Below are 23,206 nucleotides of genomic sequence, written 5' to 3' on the forward strand. Positions count from 1 at the left end.
GACCACCAATAGCCTAGGTCAGCCCAACGTCACAGAGCCAGCCCTAGGCTAACCTCTGGGAGGAAGGGGTCTTGGGGAAGATGCCATTGTCCTTCTGCTTTCCTTCTCCTGTGAGAGCTTCCTTTTGTCAAATTCAGTCAGGAGCCAGAGGCTGGGGACCTGTTGGTAGAGTGTGTACAGATCAAACTTCCAGGACAGGGAGGTAGAGAAGGATGGACAGTGAATGGGGTTGGAAGTAGGGGCTGAAAGCAAATAAAAGTAAAAGATTTCCTGACAGAGATGGGAACCTTGATTTTGAATCTAGCCCACCGGCTTCTTGTGAAAACTTGGCAACTCATAAAATTCTGAGGCTCAGTCTTTTTATTAAAATGAATATATAATGAAAAGTTAGATGACAAAAAACTTTGAAAGGACAGATATAACACATCATCTGGGAGATAATGAGATTAATTTATGCAAAAAACATACATACCTATACGTAGCTATACACATATATACATATTTAACATATATAAGTATTCAAATTATACATTGTATATTTGTTATGTATAAATGTATGATGTTATACATAAGTATATGTGTATATAATATATAATTTATATAAAATGTATTATATATGGTGTATATTTAGTCTACTTATATATAGAGATATGAATAGTGGATTTTTATTCCACCTTGATAAAATCCAAGATCTTAGCTAATGTTCTCTAAAGAAACATGGAGAAAAGAACACAACATCTAAGTGTTCTGTTTTATGTCTTTTCACAAGTGAATACAGTAATTACCATGCAGATAAAATAGAACATTATAAGCACCCTAGCCTGTCACATCATATAACATGTAAATAGTATTTGGTAAATACATGTCAGCATTTATTTGCCCTTCTCCCTTGGCTGACTTTCAGGATGTTCTCTAGTGTTTTACTATAACAGAATGGCTGCCATAAACAGTTGTGTACTGTCTCCTTGTGTACGTGGGCAAGAGATTCCCTACGATAAAGTTTCCCTCAGGAAAGGAATATCTGGATCTTAGGATAATGACAATTAAAATTTACTAGATATCAACTAATTGCACTCTGTGTTACCCAGCAGTTATAGTGTTTCTTAGTCACACCCCCCACCAATACTTCCCATCTTCAGGCTTCTGTATTCTCACAAATCTGATGGATTCTGATTGTCACTAAGCCTGTTTCCTTGATTATTAATGGAGTACCTCTCTCTGTTTAGTCTCTCTTTAGGTTTCCTTTTTGGTGAAATTTCCTTCCATACCCTTTGCACATTTGACCTGTGTGTCTTTCTTCCTGATTTATGAGCATTCTTTATCAGTGAGAATAGTAATTCTTTCTAGACTAATATGTTGTAATCATCTTTTATACTTTGTAAACTTTCACTTTATTTTTTAATAGAAATTTTAAATGTGAATATAGTCAAACATCAATATTCTTTTAAAGTAGCTTGGGCTGTTATCTTCTTTAGAAATCCTTTCATACCTTAGGTCATAAATATTTTTTTCTCTTTCTTTTGTTTTGCTTTGTGTCTCAGTCCATGACAAGTTGGCTTTTTTGTTTGTTTTTACTATGGTGGTATGAAATATAGGTATGTTTTTTTCCACATAAATAATTTTTCCCTCACCGTTTCTTAAATAATACTTTTCCTGCAGATTTGTAACTTAATCTCTGTTGAACATCAGATTTGCACATGTGTGAGGGTATGGTTTTGGGCTCTTAATTCTGTTGTATCATTCTGCCTGATTCAGTAACAAAATCTTATTAGTATAGCTCTTTTTATTATTATAGTTCTTTTATAATTTTTATTATTGACTTTAAGAAACTGATAATAAATTTTATAGGTTTTTCTGCATCCATTGAGAAAATCATGTGGATGTGTTCTTCTGTAATCTTTTTAGGTGGTGAATTTACTTTACTAGATTTTCTGATAATACACGATCCTTAAATTCCCAGGAAAAAACCAATGTGTACAATGCTGGGTATAGTTTGTTAACATTTTATGTATTTTTTACATCAGTGCTCATAAATGAGCACAGCTTATGACTTTCCTTGCCTATGCTGTACTTGTTTTGTTTCCCAGTACCAAGGTTATCTTGGCCTCATGAGAAGAATGTTTCCTTCTTTTCTGTCTTTGGAACACTTTGTATGAAAGTGGAGATACCTGTTTCCCTAATGATTAATGGAATTTGGCTGAAAACCTTCTGGGCTTGGTGAATTTTTAAAATAAATTTTGTTTCCCACAATTCAGCTTTTAAAGGTTGTGGGTCTATTGAGGTTTTTATTTCTTCTCAAATCAGTTTGGCTGGATAAATGTGTCTATCTAGGTATTCAAATTTTTAATCATAATGTTTATAATGTCTTCCCTTTTTCTAAAATCATCACTATATCTAGGTATGTCTGCATTTTCAGTGATAGTATTTTGATCACACCTTTTACTATATTTCTTGTTTAATTTTTATTAGTTTTGTCAAGGAAATAACATTTGGTTTAGTTAATCCTATCTACCTTTGTCGTATATTTTATTAATATGTGCTTCTATCTTATGTTCTTTTTTCCCCCTACTATTCAGGTTTTTATTATTTTTTAATCAGTTTAAACTTTTTAAAATATTTTTTAATGTAGATGCTTCTCTCATTATTTTTATATCCTTTGTCCTGGTAGAAGCATTTAAAGCTCTAAATATTCCTCTAATTCTGCATTAGCTATATCTCACAAGTTTTCATGTATAGAATCATTATTCCATGTAATATATTAAAAATTCTCATAATAACTTTTTATTTGACTCGGGTTATTTCAAAGTGTGTTTTTATTTTTATTTTTTTAATTTTTTAAAATGTTTATTATTTGAGAAAGAGACAGAGAGCAAGCAGGGAAGGGGCAGAGAGAGAGGGAGACACAGAATCGTGGAACTCACGAACCGCGAGATCATGACCTGAACTCAAGTCGGATGCTTAACCAACTGAACCCCTATTTTTACATTTAAGACTTATTCTATCTTGATTTTATTTGGTGAATAAAATATGCCAATTTAAGACATGCTAAGTTATCGTTTTCTGAGTAAGTCAGTTATGCCAATATTATTTTTTGACTAATGTATGCTTTGTACTAATGTAATGCATGACCTTTCTGATAGACTAGATTCTTATAAATATTTGAATCTTTTGTAACTCCATATTCTATACCACTGAACTCCTGTCTGTTCCTAAATCAGCACTACTTGGCTAAATATTATTGTTGTAAAACATACGTTAGTATCTGACAACTTACACTCTTTATACTTCCTTTTAAATCTTTCTTGATTACACTCAACTTTGTAATCATTCAACCAGTTAAATTTCAGAACATCTTAATTGATTTATAAAAGATGAATTCCTTTGGAATTTGGTTCAGAATTTATGACACTATGAGTTCTTATATAAGAAATACATATTTGGCCTTAGTCCCTGTTTCTGTCACTGAGCTCCTAAAACCCTTAGAATTTCCTGAATGATAAGAGCAACACAGGTAATATTTGTTGTTAATGAGGTGACAGTTGGACTGCACCTAAGACTGGGGCTGGTTGCCACGAGAACCAACCATGTGATTAGAGGGTTGAAACTTTCAGTTCTGCTCCTGACCTTCGAAGGGGAGGAGTTTGAATCAGTTGCCAATGGCTAATGATTTAGTCAATTATGTCTATGTAATGAAGCCTCAAAAAAATGCCCCAAAAGGACAGGGCTCACAGAGTTTCTGGACTGGTGAACACAGAGAGGTGCAGTGCACCCAGAGAGAACATGGATGTCCATGCCCCTTCCCCATACCTTCCCCTAAGCATCTCTTCTGTCTGGCTGTTCTTGAGTTGTATCCTTTTATAATAAATTGATAATCTAGTGAGTAAATGGGTTTCCTGAGTTCTGTGAGCCGCTGTAGAAAATTAATTGAATCCAAATAGGGGATCATGGGAACTTCTGATTTAGAACCTGTCAATAAGAGGTATAGGTAACAATCTAGACTTGCAACTGGAATCTGAAGTTCAGCAGTGGGAGATGGGGGCGGGGGGGGGGGGCAGGTCATAGGATCCTCCAGTCTGTGGCCATTTGGTTACAAGCACAGGTGACACCGGGGCTTGTGACTGGTGTTAGAAGTGGAAGAGAGAGCAGTCATGAAGGACTGAATTCTTAACCTGTGGAATCTGATACTATCTCTAGGTAAATAGGTGTCAGAATTCAGTTGACAGAGAATGGACCCAGTTGGTGTACAGAAAATTGTTTATGGGGTGGAAGCTCCTCCCCACCCCCCCATACACATTGAAATTGGGCTTAGAACACAAAAGAGAATTACATTAAACTAATAGATTGTTAGGGGCAGGGATGCAAATCTTTAAAATATTGAGAATTTATCCTAATGAGAACAGTTTGTCTCTGTTTACTAAGGCTTAAAAAAACAAAAAAAACCCAGCTGTTCTACAGTATTGTTTGTGGTGGTCTCCAAGTGCCCTCATTTCCTTTATTATCATTCAGTTTTAGTAAGGGGGTGATGTTTCAGGCTAACATGTGATAGAGCTCGTGCAATCTTTCCTAGTTTACCCTGGTAGTGGTCGCTTTTTCAAGTCATATAGAATGATGATCAAATTTATATTGAAAGCTAGATATTTCCTACCTACTACTGATACCAGTTGGTATTGACATTTCTGTCCACTCCATTTTGGAATAGATGTTTATTTTCAGCTTGTTGGGTCAAATTTTCTTTACATTTGAACATACTAAGTTATATTGTCAGTTTTATTCCTCATCATTTTCTCTTCAACCCTTGGCATTTACCTATTTGCTGTGATTTTGGATGGGTTTCTTTTTTTTTCTTTCCATTTTCAAAATGTGTTTTGCTTGTATGTACAAAATCCTTTGATTTCTCCTTCTCTGTCTTGAGCCCACTTCTAAAATTTATTAATTCATTCAAATAAATGGAGAGAGGCACTAATCAAGTAAACAGCATAATTTCAAGTTATGCTACATACTATGAAGCAAATTAGAACAAGGTAAAGAGGTGAATGGTAGCATAGGGAGGCCACTCTACATAGTGGTTGAAGAAGACCTCTCTGAGGGTATGACATTAGAACCGAGCCTAGGTAAAGCCTAGGCATTGAGGGTAGAAATTTCCACATGGAAAAAAACTCTGAAGCCAGCACAAGCTTGATGTATTCAAGAGTAGTAAGAAGGCCAATGTGGCTGAAGCACAGCTACCAGATGTATCAGGATTGGTCCAATCAGAAGAGAGAAACCAAACAGTAATTTGAACAGGGCAAGTTTAATATAGGGAATTATTAAGTATATCAGGATTAGAGTATTGCAGTAGTGAGGGACTGGCTAATAAATAAGGAGAACTCTAAAGAATATAGGAATAGCATATATAATGGGACAATCACCAGCTTTAGGCATCAGGCTAACACCAAGCAGAGACGTTTTTCTCCTCAGGATTGAGATTCTGACCCTCTTATGGAGGACAAAGTTATGCCTTACTGGATGGCAGAGAAATCACTATGGTACTGCACCAGGGGAACTTGTTGGATATCTGCCTCCTGGAACTTGTCAGAAATCCAACCTTCTGGGTTTCTAGGGAATGCTGTTCAGGGGAAGGTGTGTTAGTAGAGGCATTCTGCTACAGAACTTCTTAAGGGAAGTGCCGTGGTTGCTGTTGGCCGCTGGGTGCTACTGGCTATTGGACACTATAGGAGCCGAGCAAAGGAAAAGGTATGAGTGCTATAGAAGCTTGGTGCTAGAAAAAATACCCATGCTGCAGGAGTCATGTGCCACTGAAGGAGCTTAGCACTAGACAACCCACAAACATTACAGGAGACTGGTACTGGATAAGCTGTACACACATTGAAGGAATGTGCTGAGAAAGTACACCAGGGCTAGAAAGCAAAATTCTTTCTTCCTGCAGCAGCTTTTCTATTTCCTCTACTGGCAAAGCCAAAGGTCATGCCAGAAATCAATGGGAAAATATTTAAAGGGCCAGATCCATTTTCACAGAGCAAGAAAAAAAGATGAATTTGGAGCAAAGAGGCAGCAAATAAATAATTGGTACAGCAGGGCAATCATGATAATGAGGTTGGATTCATACACACAGACAGATTATGCATGCCATGTTGACTACTATAAGAAATTTGCATTTTATTTTAAGGATGATTTGAAGATCTATTGGAAGGGTTTGAGGAGAGGAGAGGAGGAACTAGAGAAGAAGCAATGAGACTAGTAGGAAGTAATTACAATAAGCCTAATGTAAGATGTTGGTGTCTGTGGAGCTGATGAGAAGTGGTTGGAAGGAGAATCTATGGCGCTTTCCAATGGATTGAAAGCTGACATGCAGTTGATGCTCAAAGAGTATTCCAGCTCCCTAGAAAAAGGATGAACTCTAACATAACATATATGGGAACTTAGCTGATTGTAGAAAGCTTCTCTTTATATGACTGCCAACTCAGTTAAATAATTAGTATTGTAGTACCTTATTGTGGTTGAGTTTTAACTCATATTTAGTTTGCTACTTATCAATCAAAATACTCAAGATTAGACTACAAGACACCATTGACATTCAAAACCACTGTGTATGTAGGCAGTTGTCCCTCAACACACCAGACAATGCTACTAATGAAAGTAAAAACAGCCAAGAGCGATGTGTCCTTTCGGGAAGTGCAAAGACTATGAAACTGTCCCCCAGGGCACCAGACCTTGTCTGGGTTTGTATATTTGAACTTTTTACTACAATTCATGGTAAGAAATCCATTTTATGTCAAGACTAATGACAATGTGTGAAGTGAAACAAGTTTTGCTAAACATACAAATCCTTATTCCATTTGCTGCATTCTAATAGTTTTTATTCTAGTTAACATTTCAAGAGTAGTCATATACTTTTGAATTAATTTCTTGAACCAATAATGAGCCATAACCTTTAGTTCAAAAATATAAGTCTGGGAAGTTTAGGAAAATTTCTCCTCACTTCTCAGTGGCTACATTTTTTGCTGAAGCTCTTCATGTGTGAGTAGTGCTACACTACACACCCGTGCTAGTTTGTAGCAGGGTACAAAAATTCCCCTTTTGCATCACCTAACTCAGGAAGAAACTGTGCTTGGGGGTTAAGTTTACATTTTAGTTTTAAGGTTCCATTTTGGATTCCAGAATTTCTAAGTTTATAATTTATCATTTATTGTCTGCCATTCACTGGACCATCTGTTCCTCAAGACTAAGAAGTTAAACTTACTTATCTTCACATCCCCTAAGATACCTAAGATGATGTATTCTACTGAGTAATTAAATAAACTTACCTTATAGCGTAATTAAATTGAACACTAAATCATGACTATCGCATGTGTTTAAATTGAATAACAGAATTTCAGAACCTTGAGATTTTTAAAAATTAGTTTTGCTATTTATATGAACATATAGCTTTATAACTTTCAAAATGATTTCAAAATTTTGAAAATTTTCTTCATAGCATAACTTTTGTTTGTTTAGTACTTTGCAGTTTTCTTGTTTTTTTACATACTATTATCACAATTGATATTAAAATAGCCCAATAAAGTACACAAATATTCCCATTTCTATAAAGGAAAAAAAAACCTGATAGCATAGTATAATCCTCAATCTGAATCTCATCTCTTTCTATAGACTCTCCTCATTGCCCATCACCCAAATAACTCACCAACTATACCAATTACTTATTCTCCTCCACCTACCCAAAACTCATGATTCTTTTTTTAGCTCTATACTTTTGTAGGCATTGTTCCCCCTGACTGAAATGTTGATCTGCCCTCCTGCCTCATCCTCAACTTTGCCTAGCTAATTCCAACCTATCTTTCAAAACTCTTTTTAACCTCTCTACTTCCAGAAGTATCTAGCAAAAGTGAAATTAGTAAGACTAGTTGGGAGGATATTAGAGCAAACCAGACAAAAGTTAAGTGAATAAATAAGGAAACAAATGAGAAAAGCAGACCTATAAGCCATGTTGTGTCACCCCTTGGAATGTTTGGCTTCCAATATAATCGTCTTCTTTCTGTCCTTGGAAACAGAGCCTCTCTCGTGATACCTCCATGCCAAAGGTCCCGCTATGCCACCTACTTTGACGTTGCTGTTCTTCGCTGCCTACTCCAGCCTCATTGGTCTGAGGAAGGTACTCAGTGGTCTCTGATGTATTATCTACAAAGGCTGCGGCACATGTTGGAAGAGAAGCCAGAAAAGCCCCCAGAACCAGATATTCCTCTCCTGCCCAGACCCAGGAGCAGCTCGATGGTGGCAGCAGCTCCCTCACTAGTGAACACCCACAAAACCCAAGTAAGAGAAACTCAGTCCATTGTCTTTTGAATCACCAATTTTGGCCATAACAGATTCTCTTTTTCTTCCATGCATCCATCTCTTATTTATTCCAGTGCTGACTATATTTTTGGTGGCTTACTCTAATGAAATTGTCCTTTCCCTTCTATCTTTTACTAGACCCTTTTGCTTCTTTTTAGTATCGAATTTACTGTTCAAAAAAAGTGGTATCTAAATGCCTCTTGTACACACTAATCTAGAGTTAAGACTCTGATGATCCAGAATAATGGGAAATTGGGCCTTTCATCTACCTGAAGTACTAGTTAATAGATTGCTCTCACATATAACTGTTAATTACTGGTATCATGAAATGTGACATTCGCGTTATGTGGAAAATGGTTTAACTTTTTGCATAGCTCAGAATTTTTCAGCGCCTCAACATCATAATTAGAAATATTGCTTTTCGATATATAGTCTTGCTCTTCATTATAGATGTTTGAAAAAAATAAACTGTATGCCGATTTGATGACATCCCCCTGAAAATCACTTTTTGGTAAATAAATGTGTTAATAGCAACTTGAACACTTTTTCTTTCCCTCTTTCTCATTGATACCATGTATGTTGAATATGTAGAGAAAAAAAGGTGTAATTTGCAGTGTGTTCCAGTTGTTTGGTTTACTTAAATATGAATTGGCTATGTCTGAAAAAGTCTACATATTCTGAAAATAAACATGAACAATCTAAGAGTATAAAGGGGGAGATACTCCATTTTAGTAGTAGATGACTCCGCTCAAAGTAAAAATCTCCTTTGGTGAATCATTAAACAGAAAAACTTTTTTTAATAAATAAAAATGAGATACCTGTCTCCTCCCTATTTTCTTAGCTTTCCTGAATCTGGATCCTCATGTCTCACCGTTGAAAACTCCAAACAGAAGTTACAAAATATATGATGTTTCTCCTCAGTAGCAGGATATGGATTCTAAAAGTCTGGACACACAAGTTAAATACTTCATAGATATCAAAACAGAAGGCTTACCCCTCATAAAAATAGGACATAGAAAATGTCAATTTTCTTGTCAATAAGAAAAGTCTTTGGATTTAAAGCCCTAAACCCTGATCATGAAGTCTACCTTTATTTTCTGTTAAGGATCTCACCATGAAGTGTAATGAAGAGGAAAAATCTCTTAGCCCTGAGGCATTTTCTAAGGTTTCGTTGACTAATTTACGTAGATCTGCAGTTCCAGATCTTTCTTCAGATCTTGGCATGAACATTTTTAAGAAGGTGAGTCAAATCACTTATGCTCTTTGATATTTTGGTGATTGAAATACAAATCAGCATGACATGAGGTACTTCTGATCATGCTGCAGAATAAGGTGGGCTGGGAACGGAACCTTGAGAAGAGAGGTCAGCCCCCAGTTATAACATGGCTTACAGCATGACCTTGTGTAAGCCCCTCTGTGTTTAGGAATGTTTGCCATTCTAAATGCTACCAAGCTTAATCCTGATGACATGTACAGAGGGCTTTTAGTAGTGTGGTGGTGGAGGTAGTCGTGGTAGCCATGATGGCAACTTAGGTTTCTATGATTCATCTCATTTCATCAAGCATTTTATATAACTGGTTCTCATTTATTCCAATGAGATCCTCATTTATCACATTTTGCACCTAAGAAACTGAGTCTTACTGAAGTTCTCAGAGTGATTTAATCATCCTGGAACATTTATTCTTGAAGTCATCTCCATTTTAAAGACAACAAACAAACCAAACTCTTAATAAAGTAGCAAATCCTTACAGCAGATCACTAGATTTTCTACCTTCACAACTTGTTATAAGTCATAGCATAGGTTTCCATTCAATAAGCATTTTTTAACCATCCACCAGAATTCTAAAGATGAGAAATTAAAGGACGAGTGTGCACTTGGGAGTTAGCTAATGAGAGTTCAAATTCTCACTCTGCCACTGTCAACCTGTGTGATACTGTGCATCAGTTTCTTCATTTGAAATTTGGATATATAATATACTTACCTCAAAAGGTTATGAGGATTAAGTAAGATAATTCACATTAAGGTCCTTACTGTGCCTGGCACTTTGTAAGTATTCAATAAATGTTGACTATTCTCAAAAAAGAAAGGAAGGAACCGAGCCTTAGAAATTTTGGTAGTCCATGAAAGCTTGAGTCCAAACTCAAAACTAGGTCTTCAAGCTAAATAGTTCATGCTCTTATGAATCCATCCTTCCACCTCTCTTTTTTTAAGTATATGGAGCTAATGAGATAGAAAATAATATATATAGAATAATGTATGTGCAGTAGCTTTATTTTCCAATTTTCAAAATAATCAGCTCAATTGTGTTCATGGAAGATGGAACATTTATTATTAACTTATCTATAAGCTCAGAGTGTTGCTAAGCAAGCAGTCATGTCTACTTCATTGTTAATACAATAATAGGCAATGGCTATAGTTTTTCTAAAAACATTTGATCATCAGGGGAATAAGTTTTCAGTACTGACTGCACATGAGAATCTCTGGGGAGCCATTAAAAATTCATGTGCCCAGGCCTGAACTCAAGCCAATTAGGTCATAATTGCTGAAGGTTAGGCCCAGACATTGGTATATTTTAAATGCTTCCCAAGAATTCTGAACTCTTATTTATACTGGGTTTTAAAGTTGTTTGGTAGGAATAATGGGTTTATACCAATTCATGCTGTGTGTCTTTTTTAACTCTCCTTATGAACAGTGGCACACATTTGAAGTTGTCTGGCCAGAACCGTTGATCTCAATCCTGAAAAATGGAACAGAAAATACTGGCTGATCTAAGTGGTGACTTAGGGATCCTATACTCTACGTCAGTGGTCCTCAAATTTTAGCATGTATCATAATTACCTACAAGGCTTATCAAAACCCACATCACTAGGTCTTATCTTCTATGTTTCTGATGTAGTATGAACCTGAGAATTTGTACTTATAACAGTTTCCCAGTTGATCCTGATGCTGCTGGTCCAGGAACAAGCCAACCAAGCAGAAAGATGCAAGGGATATGTTGTCTTTTGCTTTGTTTCTTTCACTCTTTCAATGCATTGTGGAAATGTCACCCATCTCTATCGGATGATACTCAGTGACTTTCTGAGTCTCTTCTTCCTGGAACATTCCTGTGATTTACTGTAGATTGTAGAGCCCTTTGGGAAGCCAACTATCACTTTTCCTTTGCCCTGTGCCTAACCCTTAACCTCTCATCCTCATAGTTCAAGAGCCGTAAAGAAGACCGAGAGAGGAAAGGCTCCATCCCATTCCACCACACAGGAAAGAGGAGGCCTCGAAGAATGGGAGTGCCATTCCTGCTTCACGAAGACCACTTGGATGTGTTCCCCACCCGAAGCACGTTCTCCTTCGGAAGTTTCCCTGGGCTTGGAGAAGATAGGCGAGGCATTGAAAAAGGAGGCTGGCAAACCACCATTTTAGGTGACCACAAGGACTTTCCAAAGTAGGGCAGAGCTTGAGTGACCTGTTTAGAAATCTGGATCTAGGGCTCCCGGGCAAATCTGCATCTTTCTTGAACAGTTTAGTCAAGAAATGTGGGCCCAGATGCTAGCTTCCTAGTACCAAAGGAATGCAGGTAATTTAATTAAATATGGAAAAACCCTGTATAATTAGGTAATGGCCCTATTTCTTACATACTCTAGATGTGGAAATATGGCCTTAAAGGGTCTTGTGCATTAACTTCATTGTGAATCCAAAGGCAGACTTTAATTTGGATATTAGAAAAGGGAAATGTAAAGAAAAGAAAGATTCTTTTTTCTTTCTGAATGACATATTCAGAAAGCCAGCTCAAAATCAGGAACCAGAAGCTAGCTGGAACTCCACATATGGTTTCTGACGTTTGGCTTAGATTGGGGCTGATCTTATGACAGGCAGCTTCATCAATCATCTTGACCCTGACTATCCCCAGGACTAGTTTCATTCCTACTATCTGACTGTGCCTCATACACTTCCCAATGTCCCTTTACTCTCACTGCCATCCTTTGGTAAAACAACATCTTGGCAGAGAATCTTCCATTTTCAAACCCTCTTGTGGTGCTCTTGTCCATCTCAGGGAAATTTACCCGGCGGGGCAGTTCGGATGCAGCCACGGAGATGGAGAGCCTGAGTGCCAGGCACTCACACTCCCATCACACCCTGGTGAGTGACCAGCCAGATCACTCCAACAGCCATGGAGAAAACACTGTCAAGGAAGGTGGGTCGGAAGGCGCACCTGCAGGCGGGAGTTCAGGTTCCTTTTCCTGTTTCCTGTTTTTACTCCATGTTTCATTTTCATTGTAATCTGGTTCCTTACACTTTTTGAAAATTTGCATTCATGTATTACATTGCTTGGTAATTTACTAGTGAGCCGTTGTTAGGATTTCCTTAGTAACAAAGCTACTTGATGGCATACTGCAAACACCATGCGTCTCAGAGGGAAAGCAAGCCATGCAAATTTGTTTTCAAAAGGTCATAGACCCACAGGGCTAGAAGAGACTTGGAAGACAATTATATGCATTACTTGGACACCCTGTATGATGTCCCTCTAAAGGACTTGTCCACTTTCAATGTGAAGAAAGTCACTTCCTTCCAGGGCCACCGATTCCTTCCTCAGACAGCTACGATTTTAAATAAGTGCCTTATGTGCTTTGTGTGGAGAAAACATGTGTGTCTGGGTGGAATCTAAAATGGGTTCTTAATCCGTACTCTTAACCTATGAGCATAATTTGAGCTCTCTTTTCCCAGGAGTATATTTCAAGTATTTGATGATACCAGTTAGTTACCACCACAAATTTATGTTCTATTACTTGTAAGCAAAACAAAAAAAAAATCCTTCTTATTTGTTGCTTAAATATGCTAGATAAAACCAAATATTTTACCAGCCACAAACTTGGGGAGAAATACTTCAACTCAACTAGTTTAACTTTATCAGTAGGATCTGCCATTTAATAGTGGGCAAAATCCACCTGTTAAACAAAAGTTAAATTCTAGCCTGAGTCTTAAGGAAGCCAGTTGGAAGTCATATTTTCTATAACCTTCATTCAGATATTACATGGCCTTAACACTTGAGGCAATTCCATGAGAATTGAGAATAGCTTTGAGACTATAAGTCAAATATCTACAAAAGCATCAGCTGCGATTGTTGTCATGATAATATAACTGTCTGACATGATAGTGTGGCAAGTTAATATGGGGAAAACTAAGACATTGCTTTCTTTTTATTAGTGCAATCCCAGATCTCCACTATTACGGTTGCAACCTTCAATACCACATTGGCATCATTCAACGTAGGCTATGCAGACTTTTTCAGTGAGCATATGAGGAAGCTCTGCAACCAGGTGCCTATCCCAGAGATGCCACATGAACCCTTGGCATGTGCAAACCTGCCTCGAAGCCTCACAGACTCCTGCATAAACTACAGCTACTTAGAGGACACGGAACATATCGATGGGACCAATAACTTTGTCCACAAGAATGGCATGCTTGATCTTTCTGTAAGAAGAAAGAATTTTTCTTACCAAAGCTTGGAAGATAATGGCTCTTTGATCCAGTTTTTATAATGCTGGGTAAAATGGGTATATAGATTCTTAGAAATGTTGAATCTTAAAATGAAAAAGCTACCCATATACAAAATTTCACAAATATGTCAACCATCATAGATGTATCTTTCCCCTTTTTTTCTAAGAATTACATTAGGTGTGATCTGATCTCAGAAGATTTTTATAATCCAAAAGAATTAGCGAATCCTGAATATGTATATATAAATATACATAAGTGTGTGTGTGCTAAGTCCTTTATAAAAAGTTCTCAGTTTATTTTATTATATAAGCAACATGATTCCAAACCTCCCACATAGCAAGGGAAAATGAATAGAAGTCCATTAAAAGATTTAAACTTGCATTCTCAGGAATGCCTGTCTTGATTATAGTTATTACCAAATGAAAGGGTTGTTATATTTTACAATTATATTTCACAAAATGTTTTATTTCACATTAGGGAACTGGATCAGCAAATAATTTACAATATTAAAATCAATGAAAGGACATAATTTAAACATGCAAATATTTTGCATTTAAAATTGAAGTGTAAATAATGATACAATTGTGAATACATAAATGTTCCCCTATTATGGAGATATGGAAAGTGTTGTTCTTTATCCACTATTGACATAAAGTGAAAGGCAGAGGATTAAAGCACTTTGGTGTAAAAAATCAGTTGAGCAAGTTTCCATTTGGACAAAAAATGTCTACCCCATTAATCACTGTTTTTAAGTACCCCTATTAACTGTCTGTATGATGGCAAGTTTTGGAATACTTAATGTGAGATAATACAGACATTTTTTTCACACGGACATTTTTAATTCTTTGGGTGACTTGTACTTTACGTTAAAAACGTACACAAGTTCCCAATACAATGTAGATAGGAACATCTGAGAATTAACTGAATTATTTATGCTTAAGTGCTTAGAACAGCCTAAAGGAAATGATTAAACAGAATAACCAAATCTGTGTACGAAGGTGTAGGTAGCTCATGTAAATTAACCATCCTCTGTTTATCTTTGTCTTCCCCCCAGGTTGTTCTGAAGGCTGTTTATCTTGTCCTTAACCATGACATCAGTTCTCGTATCTGTGATGTGGCACTAAACATTGTGGAATGCTTGCTTCAGCTTGGTGTGGTGCCTTGTGTAGAAAAGAACAGAAAGAAGAGTGAAAACAAGGAAAATGAGGCTATGGAAAAAAGAGCAAGTGAGGGAACTTTCCAGTTCAAAGGAGTATCTGGAAGTTCACCCTGTGGATTCGGGGGCCCTTCGGTTAGTGGAGCTGGAGATGGTGGAGGAGAAGAAGGAGGAGGTGGAGGTGGAAGAGGTGATGGAGGTGATGGAGGTGATGGAGGAGGAGGTGGAGGAGGTGGAGGTGGACCTTATGAGAAGAATGAGAAGAATCAAGAGAAGGTATGAATGAACCACCTTCTGTGTTCTCATGAAATGTTGCCCCTAATTTCTTTCCAGTGCCTGCTTGCCAGCAATTAGTTGACTCAATCACAATTAGTCACTAAAACAAGAAAGTCACTAAAACTAGAAATCTCTTCATTGAGTTTTCACCAGGCATTAGTAGAAACAGTTACATGAAACTCTATTCTCAGTTCAAAAACTGTATTGTCAATTCAAAGACCAATTCAAGCAGTGTTAGAGCTAATTCCCTGGTCATGTCATTTCTGCAAGAGAGTATCTACATTACCATAATTCTCAGTCTGCCACCAACGATTGTCTCTTTCTAGTTTTTCAGGGTCTGACCTAATTGAGCAATGTTTTCTTCTCAGACTACCATAGCAAAATATCACAGATTGGGCAGATTAAACAAAAGAAGTTTACTTCTCATACTTCTGGAGGCTAGGAACTCCAAGATGAAGGTGCTAACAAGGTTTCTGAAGCTTTTTTCTTGGATTGTAGGTGGTTGCTGTCTTGTTATGTGCTCTCATAGCCCCTTTTTACTGTATTCTCTCTCTCTCTCTTTCACACACACACACACACACACCACCCACAGAGAGGGAGAGAGAGTGACTCCTCTGTTGTCTCTTTTTATAGGGCACTGATCTTGGGGTGCCTAGATGGTTCAGGCAGTTGAGTGGCCAACTTCATTTCAGCTCAGGTCATGATTCCAGGGTTGTAGGATTGAGCCCTGTGTCAGACTCTGTGCTGAGCATGGAGCCTGCTTGGGATTCTCTCTCTCTCTCTCTCTCTCTCTCTCTCTCTCTCTCTCTCTCTCTCTCTTTCTCTCTGCCCCTCTCCCCTGCTCAAGTGCTCTCTCTCTCTCTCTCTCTCTATCAAAAGTTTTTTTTAAATAAAAAAAAAATTAAGGGCACTTATCAGACCAGGGTCCCACTCTCATGATGTCCACATCTAATCCTAATTACCTCCCGAAGGCCATAATCAAATACCATCCTATTGGGAGACAGGGTTTCAACATATGAATTTGGGGGAAACACAAGCAGTATCATCTTTCCTCATGATGGTGTTTCTTCTCCTGATCTAAGGAACACATTTTGGGGCAGCCAATTTCCATCATGGTTGAGAAAGAAAGGGAAGAATTTTGTTCAGTTAATTGGTTGGTTTGTTGGTGTTGGTTTGAAAGACTAGCCTTGGTACTCTCATGTTTTACATCTTACGTTTTTAGCTTTCTTATTATTGATTATCCCTGAATTTAATTCCCTTTGCTCTGGCAATACCTCCTTTAAGATCTCTGCACTTAATGCCAAGAATTAGTTTTCTCCTTTAATTTGGGTTTTAAATAAGAATTACCATAGCTTAAAATCACATAACTTACACTGATTCCAGTATGAGGTTTTTGTCGGGAAATGCTGTTAACAAGTTGAAATCAACAAGACATTTGAATCTCTAACAGGCCACGATGTACATAGCAGGTTGTGTTTACAGGTGTAAGATGACATTGTTCGGAGTTCTACCATCTACACATTATCTAAACTATGAATTGTCCGTTTTTTTTCTTACAGTGTGTCAGGTTTTTACATCTGAAAAGGTGTTGCCGTGCTCCTTCCTCTTTTACACTTTCTTCTCCATCTCTTTCTAATCCTACTTGATACATTTTTAATGTGTATTTATCATGTGTGTTTCTGCATCTCATTATCTACTCCTATATTCCCAATATTCTGGGTCTCTGATCCAAATATTCTTTCCCAATATTTGGGTTCCTGAATCATTTCTTTAAGGTTTTCTTCTTCTACCCTAATCATAAATATGTGTTTTCCAATTCTAATAGCATCTTCCAGTACTTAAGGTTCTCAGTTTCTTACCTACTCATACATCACTGAGGACAATCCAAAGATCCTCATATCTTACTTTTACTAAACTTATATGTTTTACCTATCAATCTAAGCTGGTACTCAAAGAGATAACAGATGGTGTTATGTTCATTACAATATTCAAGGGAAAATAGAAAACAATAAAAGGGAGTTGTGAAATTTTGATAGACTTTTATTAGTAAAGCTTAGATAGTCCAACTAAATTGAAGAAGGCTTTGTTATGTATCCTAAGAATTTCTGAATTTCATTATTAGTATTATATTTTTGTTTTTACTTCTAAAATTATATCCAATTAGTATCTTCATCTGATTTCTTATTATAGACCTGAAATTCTCTTGCCAATTTAAATCTAGTTATTATACTAGATACTAAATAATATAAATATTATTTCAACTTAAGTTATCACTCTTGATTAAATGGGATTTTTTGAAGTTAGATTATGTGGGCTCAAACAGCCACCAAAATATCAGTGTTTTGTGGTTATGCAAAATAATATTCTTTATAGTAGAAAGAATGTATAAAATAAAACTTAATTATAGGTCAAGTGCATATATTTGTGATTCACAGAGGTCTGTTCTTCCCCAAATCCCTGTTATTTTTGGTGAAATCAGAATTTATCTAGTCTTGTACCCTAGTAATACCAGAAACATGGGGAATTGATTAATTCAGAAAGGAAGATCTAATTTCTATTTCTATATTTGCTACTAATACTGAGAGCCTGAAATGTATCTGTCCTGAATTCTGCCTATAGCTTGAAACATCTTTCTGAATGTCTGCTATAAGAGGAATCTAAATCCTAAGGACATCTGAAGGTCCAAAGAAAATCAAACCTGAATAGATACTTAAAAAGAGCTTTTGGAGCTAGAGATTTTTTTTTAAGGAACATATAGTAATCTAAAAATGTATGTAAACCAATCTTCCAAATCAGGCCCTACCCAGGGTGAACTTTTCTGAGGCCAAGAGGGACTAAAATCCAGTGTAAGCTCTGCTCACTGAGCTCTTCACTCAAGGGCTGTATCTACTAAAAGGGCTCATCTTTTTCTGATTCATTTACCCAGAGGAATGCCTTTTCTAATTTGCACAAAGTTGTCTCAGAGGAAAGCAGTATCCCACACCTACAAATGATAAACATTTTTGTGCTATTATTGTGTGTCTTACATATTTTGACTCATGTTAGCCTCACAGCTGTATGATATAGGTATTATTATGATTCCCATTTTGTAGGGCTCAGAGTGGTTAAGTAGCTGGCCCAAGGTTATGGAGCTAAGATCTGAAGCGAAACTAAAACATTTCTGAATGTCATATATATATATATATATATATATATATATATATATATATATATATACACACACATACATACATACATACATACATACATACATATGTATAATATACGTATGTATAATATGTATAATATATATATTATGTAAATAAATGTTTACTGATAAGTCCAAGTCTTCCATTTGCAACCACTTGATCTATAGAATTCCCAGGAAACACACTAAGATATAGAGATGTGTGTACGGGAAGTTTCCTGGGATGTCTTCGCAGGATCAACATCTATGAACTGTGAAATAAGCAGGATGAGGTAGAGGGAAAAGCTGAACTGTAATATAGTTGTAACAGAGAACTCAGCCCATCACACAGGAAACTCTAAGCAAGGACAGCTCTCCAAAGTAATCTCCAGATGGAGTAAGGGAGCCCACCTTTATACACCCTCATCCACCCACCCACCTTCATTATGCCTTTGACCAGCCATTAGAAGCAGGCTGCTACCAGGAAGAGCTTAAGCGAGGCAACTCTCTTTAGCTAAGAGCAATGTCTGGAGAAGAGCTCAGTGGAGAGCTGTCAGCCATTAACAGGCTCAGAGAATAAATATTCATTCCTGCAGAGGGCATCTCAGTACCACATCCACTACCTGAGCCTGTAGATTGAAAAAGAAGACCAACTGCATAACTTTAGGGAAGGAGAGTCTACCCTACCCAAATTATGGAATATGATGTCCAGATAACTCCACCTCTTTCACATCCTACCCACATTTGAGTACTTTCAACGTGTGACCCCAGCGTTTACATACCAGTCTGATCCACAATCAGAAAAGCCCTTCATAATTTACAGAGCAATGCTTATCCATTATCCATTATTTCCTTTGTTCTGCACAGTAAATTGATGAAATAGAAAGGACAACTATTAGAAACCTTAGGGCTTTTTGGAAATAATCCACAGAAGTCCATTTTTTCTAGAAGCTATGTGCTCCACTAACAACAGGAATTAAATGGGCAAAAGAGAGGATGATGACAGTTATTATTCACCTCAGGAGGGCTTCCTATTTACCTTTGAAGGAAGAAACAAGCTGAATGTTGACAAATTTTGTATTCTCACTTTGCTTAGGCATGAGTATTACAATATAGTGAACATATTATTTTGGAAAATCCCTTAAAAATGCCAGAAGTTGCCATGTGATCTCAAAGCTCCAGACTTTGATCAGTTCCAGAAATTTAATAAGAATCCTTGCCTGGTGGTACTATCAGAAGCCTGCTGAAGAGGGTAGCTTCTGGGAAAATCTTTTTGTCTTTATCACTGATAGTCCCCTTTGTCTCTCTCTAGGTGGTTCTGATAGTCTGCCAAGGATACAGAAAGCATGTTTTCTAATCAAGAGGTCTACATTCATATCCTTTAGCACTAGAGGGTGATCAAAATGCACAGACATTTTCCTTTCTCTTAAATCATATTCTGAATTTTACAAAGATTAACTTGCTTGGTGAGCTCTTGACAATTCTGTCTTTCAAGTTGCACATGCTCACCATAAAACGTATAAAATTTGGTTTAACCACAAAATGGAATCTCAGTACCAAAAGGGCTTAGTGAGTAGGTGAACAGATGTCTTTTTTTCTTGTTTGTGGGTGCTAGGATGAAAGTACACCTGTAAGCAACCATAGGCTTGCTCTGACCATGCTCATCAAAATAGTGAAGTCTTTGGGATGTGCCTATGGTTGTGGAGAAGGACATCGAGGGCTCTCTGGAGATCGTCTGAGACACCAGGTATTCCGAGAGAATGTAAGAGAATTAAAGTAGATTCCATTTCCTCTCCCTCTTCCCTCTCTCCAATTTAGGAATGAGTCCTTTGACAATGAGGGTCAGTGTTCCCTGAAAAATATTATATTTCATAGAGGTGATTAATGCTGATTTGGATTGGGAAGATTCCCACAACATATCTCAAGACCTCTAAAACCCAGGCCTGGTAAAGCTTAATTGGGAAAACACTTCTGCCTTCTGCCTAGGGCAGGCCAACTCCCAGTTGGTGAAAGGGTGTATCATTGGAAAGTATGAATTAGAGTCTGAAAGACCTGTGCAAAGATAAATGCATTTAGCAAGTCTCTGATGGTCTGTGACAAATGACTTTTTAATCATCTGCCTGGGTACTATAGAAACATATTTTATATTAAAGAAAGGGGTCAAAGTTTAGGATTTAGTTTGTTATTCTTATATAGATAGGGAAAATGGCCCTTATTGGGACAAAACAGGACTATAAAAGTAGCCAGTCATGTTCTGGCTGCTTTGTTTCAGAATGAACCTTGACTCCTAAGTATTTAAGATCATGTCCCTTTGAACTGTGTGAAACTTGAAACTCTGCGCTTGGGCTTGCAAAGCATAATGCTGTCATGGAACATGGTCTTATTCCAGCTCATTTTCATTTGCCTCAGCTGATTGCGACTTTTCCCTTGACTCTTGAGCAATAACCCACCTCCATAGCAAGTCCAAGCTGAGACATTTGCCTCATGCATATGTTTGAATTGAAACCATAAGAAAATACCATAAGAAAATAAGACTTTTATGCAAATTTGAGTCCAGGAAACCCTTTGGCATATTTTGGCAGAGTTTTAGGATCATGTCAAAATCTAATGCCAGCCCATTTTTTCTTGGTATTAGTTTTTGTCATGAAATGTTCACACAGTATTAGCATGCTGGGTATCTTTCTTAATATGTCATCCACCTATCTATCCATTCATCCATCCTTGTCTGTTTCTTTTATGTTCTATTACGTTGTTTTCTATTAACTTATTATATTATATTCACAGTAATTAACTTCTAAATTATGAAACTTGGCAACTTTGACCAAGATCTAGATTTTGAGGTCCAAAATTTAAAAATCAAAATAATAATTAATAAGGCAATAGAAAGCTGACATTGCCCCCATCTTTGCACATGCATAAGTGATTTTTAATGTGTGGTTTTTAGTTCTATCGCAGTATGAATAAGTGCCTTCAAGGCTAAAACATTAGCACTCCTCATACAGAAGACCAGTTCCATGAAACGAAACACTAAAAAATAGTAAGTGTCATGCTTGACTTGGAGGTACTAAACTGGCTCTGATGCCACAACCTGTCTTTCTAGACTTGAAGAAAATAGGAATAGTTGGATCAGAAGCCGCTTGAGAGACCATTGTTGCTGCTCAGTCTACCATGCTTCCCTCACCGAGACTCCTGAACATTTCCTGTCAGGATGTCTAGACAGTTTTTTACCTGCCTTCTCAGCTTTGCTGACTTACGTGGCAAATCTTCCATTATCTTGTAGCCCAGCTTAATACTCATTATAGGGATTATATTTGCCTAATTTTGCTCAGCAAACACATTGTCCAAGATATACAAATCTGAGAAATTATCCCTGGGAAAGTCTAATTAATTCAAGAAGCTAGGTCTTTACAAATTTCTAAAGCATTGAATTTTCAGAGGTTGCTTAACTTTTAAGATATTAAGAATATTTCTTACTTCTACCAGATCAGGGCCTCTATACTTTAAAAAAATTTTTTTAAATATTTATTTATTTCTGAGAGAGACAGAGACAGAGCATGAGCAGGGGAGGGGCAGAGAGAGAGGGAGACACAAAATCCAAAGCAGTCTCCAGGCTCTGAGCTGTCAGACACGGGACTGACACGGGACTCGAACTCATGAACCGTGAGATCATGACCTGAGCGAAAGTCGGACGCTCAACTGACTGAGCCACCCAGGTGCCCAAGGGCTTCTATACTTCTTAGAAAGAAAGAGAGAAAGAGAGAGAAAAAGAGAGAAAGAAAGAGAAAAAAAGAAAGAAAGAGAAAATTACTATAATGATATTCATCAAAATGCCTAATAATTCCAGCATGTGTCTTTTAGACTAACCATTCATTGGTTGTCCCAAAATATTGAAAGGGAATTCACTCTGGCAGTTTTATATCTCTTGGAGAAGAGATTCTTGAATATTCATTCAAAATCAAAATACTTAAGGTTTTGATTCCTGATTCTTGCTTAAACTTCTCATTGAACTCATTTAGACATTCTAATGGCCTCTAAACAGTACATCTGAAACTATGCTGTCATTGGAGTATTTTGTAGAGAAGACAGGATAATTTGTGCTTCAGGGCTTTCCAACCCAGGATTTTAAAGTGCTTCATATGTGTTGCAATCAAGATCTTCACATATTTTTATGGGGTAAAAATTAAGTACTACTTCATAAGGGAAATATTTTATGTAAATGCTTTGAAAACATAATTTTTCAGCAAGCAGCATTTATTTTATAAGAAGAAAAAATGAATTTGCCTGAGAACCAGCAAACAGCAATATCTCTGGAATAAAAACACCTAATTTCTCAATATTCTAGGACCTAATAAAGGCAAAATGAAAACAATTACCAGTCCACCTGACTTTGTGATATAGCCAGAGAGATTACCACAAGGTCATACCAAGTTTATTGCTAATTCAGCCTTTTATACTCTTTCTTTCCCTCTCAAATTTTTCCAGAAGCTTTCTCTGGGCCTTGATTTGTTAAAATAGTGATGTAACTTAAATTTTCTTCTGGGAATCCGTTAAGGGCCCATCTTATGTGTTTAAATTCTTAGGGACTGCTTTCTCTAATCTTACTTCCATGATTGTGCCTCGTTGTCCAAAGTTCTCCGTCCTCAATTAAGGTGGTTAACTTGGACAAAGTCCTTGACTTCTGTGAGCCTCAATTTCCTCCACTGTAATATGGGGATACTCATCAAATCACAGAGGTGTGAAAGTCAAATGTTATACAGTTACAAGCAAGAAACATGTTTTAAACAGC

General features: G+C 37.0%; 1 protein-coding gene across 3 annotated transcripts in view; it reads left to right on the forward strand.

The window, feature by feature from the left end:
* Positions 1-23,206, forward strand: part of UNC80 (unc-80 homolog, NALCN channel complex subunit) — a 223,804-nt gene that overhangs the window by 34,841 nt on the left and 165,757 nt on the right. For 2 of the 3 annotated variants that reach the window (XM_042953135.1, XM_042953134.1), the window contains exons 8-14: positions 8,049-8,310; positions 9,437-9,571; positions 11,530-11,746; positions 12,378-12,518; positions 13,529-13,797; positions 14,877-15,254; positions 20,036-20,182. In XM_042953135.1, coding sequence (XP_042809069.1) covers positions 8,049-8,310; positions 9,437-9,571; positions 11,530-11,746; positions 12,378-12,518; positions 13,529-13,797; positions 14,877-15,254; positions 20,036-20,182 — 1,549 coding nt within the window. The remainder of the gene's footprint in view (positions 1-8,048; positions 8,311-9,436; positions 9,572-11,529; positions 11,747-12,377; positions 12,519-13,528; positions 13,798-14,876; positions 15,255-20,035; positions 20,183-23,206) is intronic. The other variant, XM_042953136.1, reaches the window with a different exon arrangement.

This window comes from Panthera leo, chromosome C1 (assembly GCF_018350215.1).
Source record: "Panthera leo isolate Ple1 chromosome C1, P.leo_Ple1_pat1.1, whole genome shotgun sequence".
NCBI lineage: Eukaryota > Metazoa > Chordata > Mammalia > Carnivora > Felidae > Panthera > Panthera leo.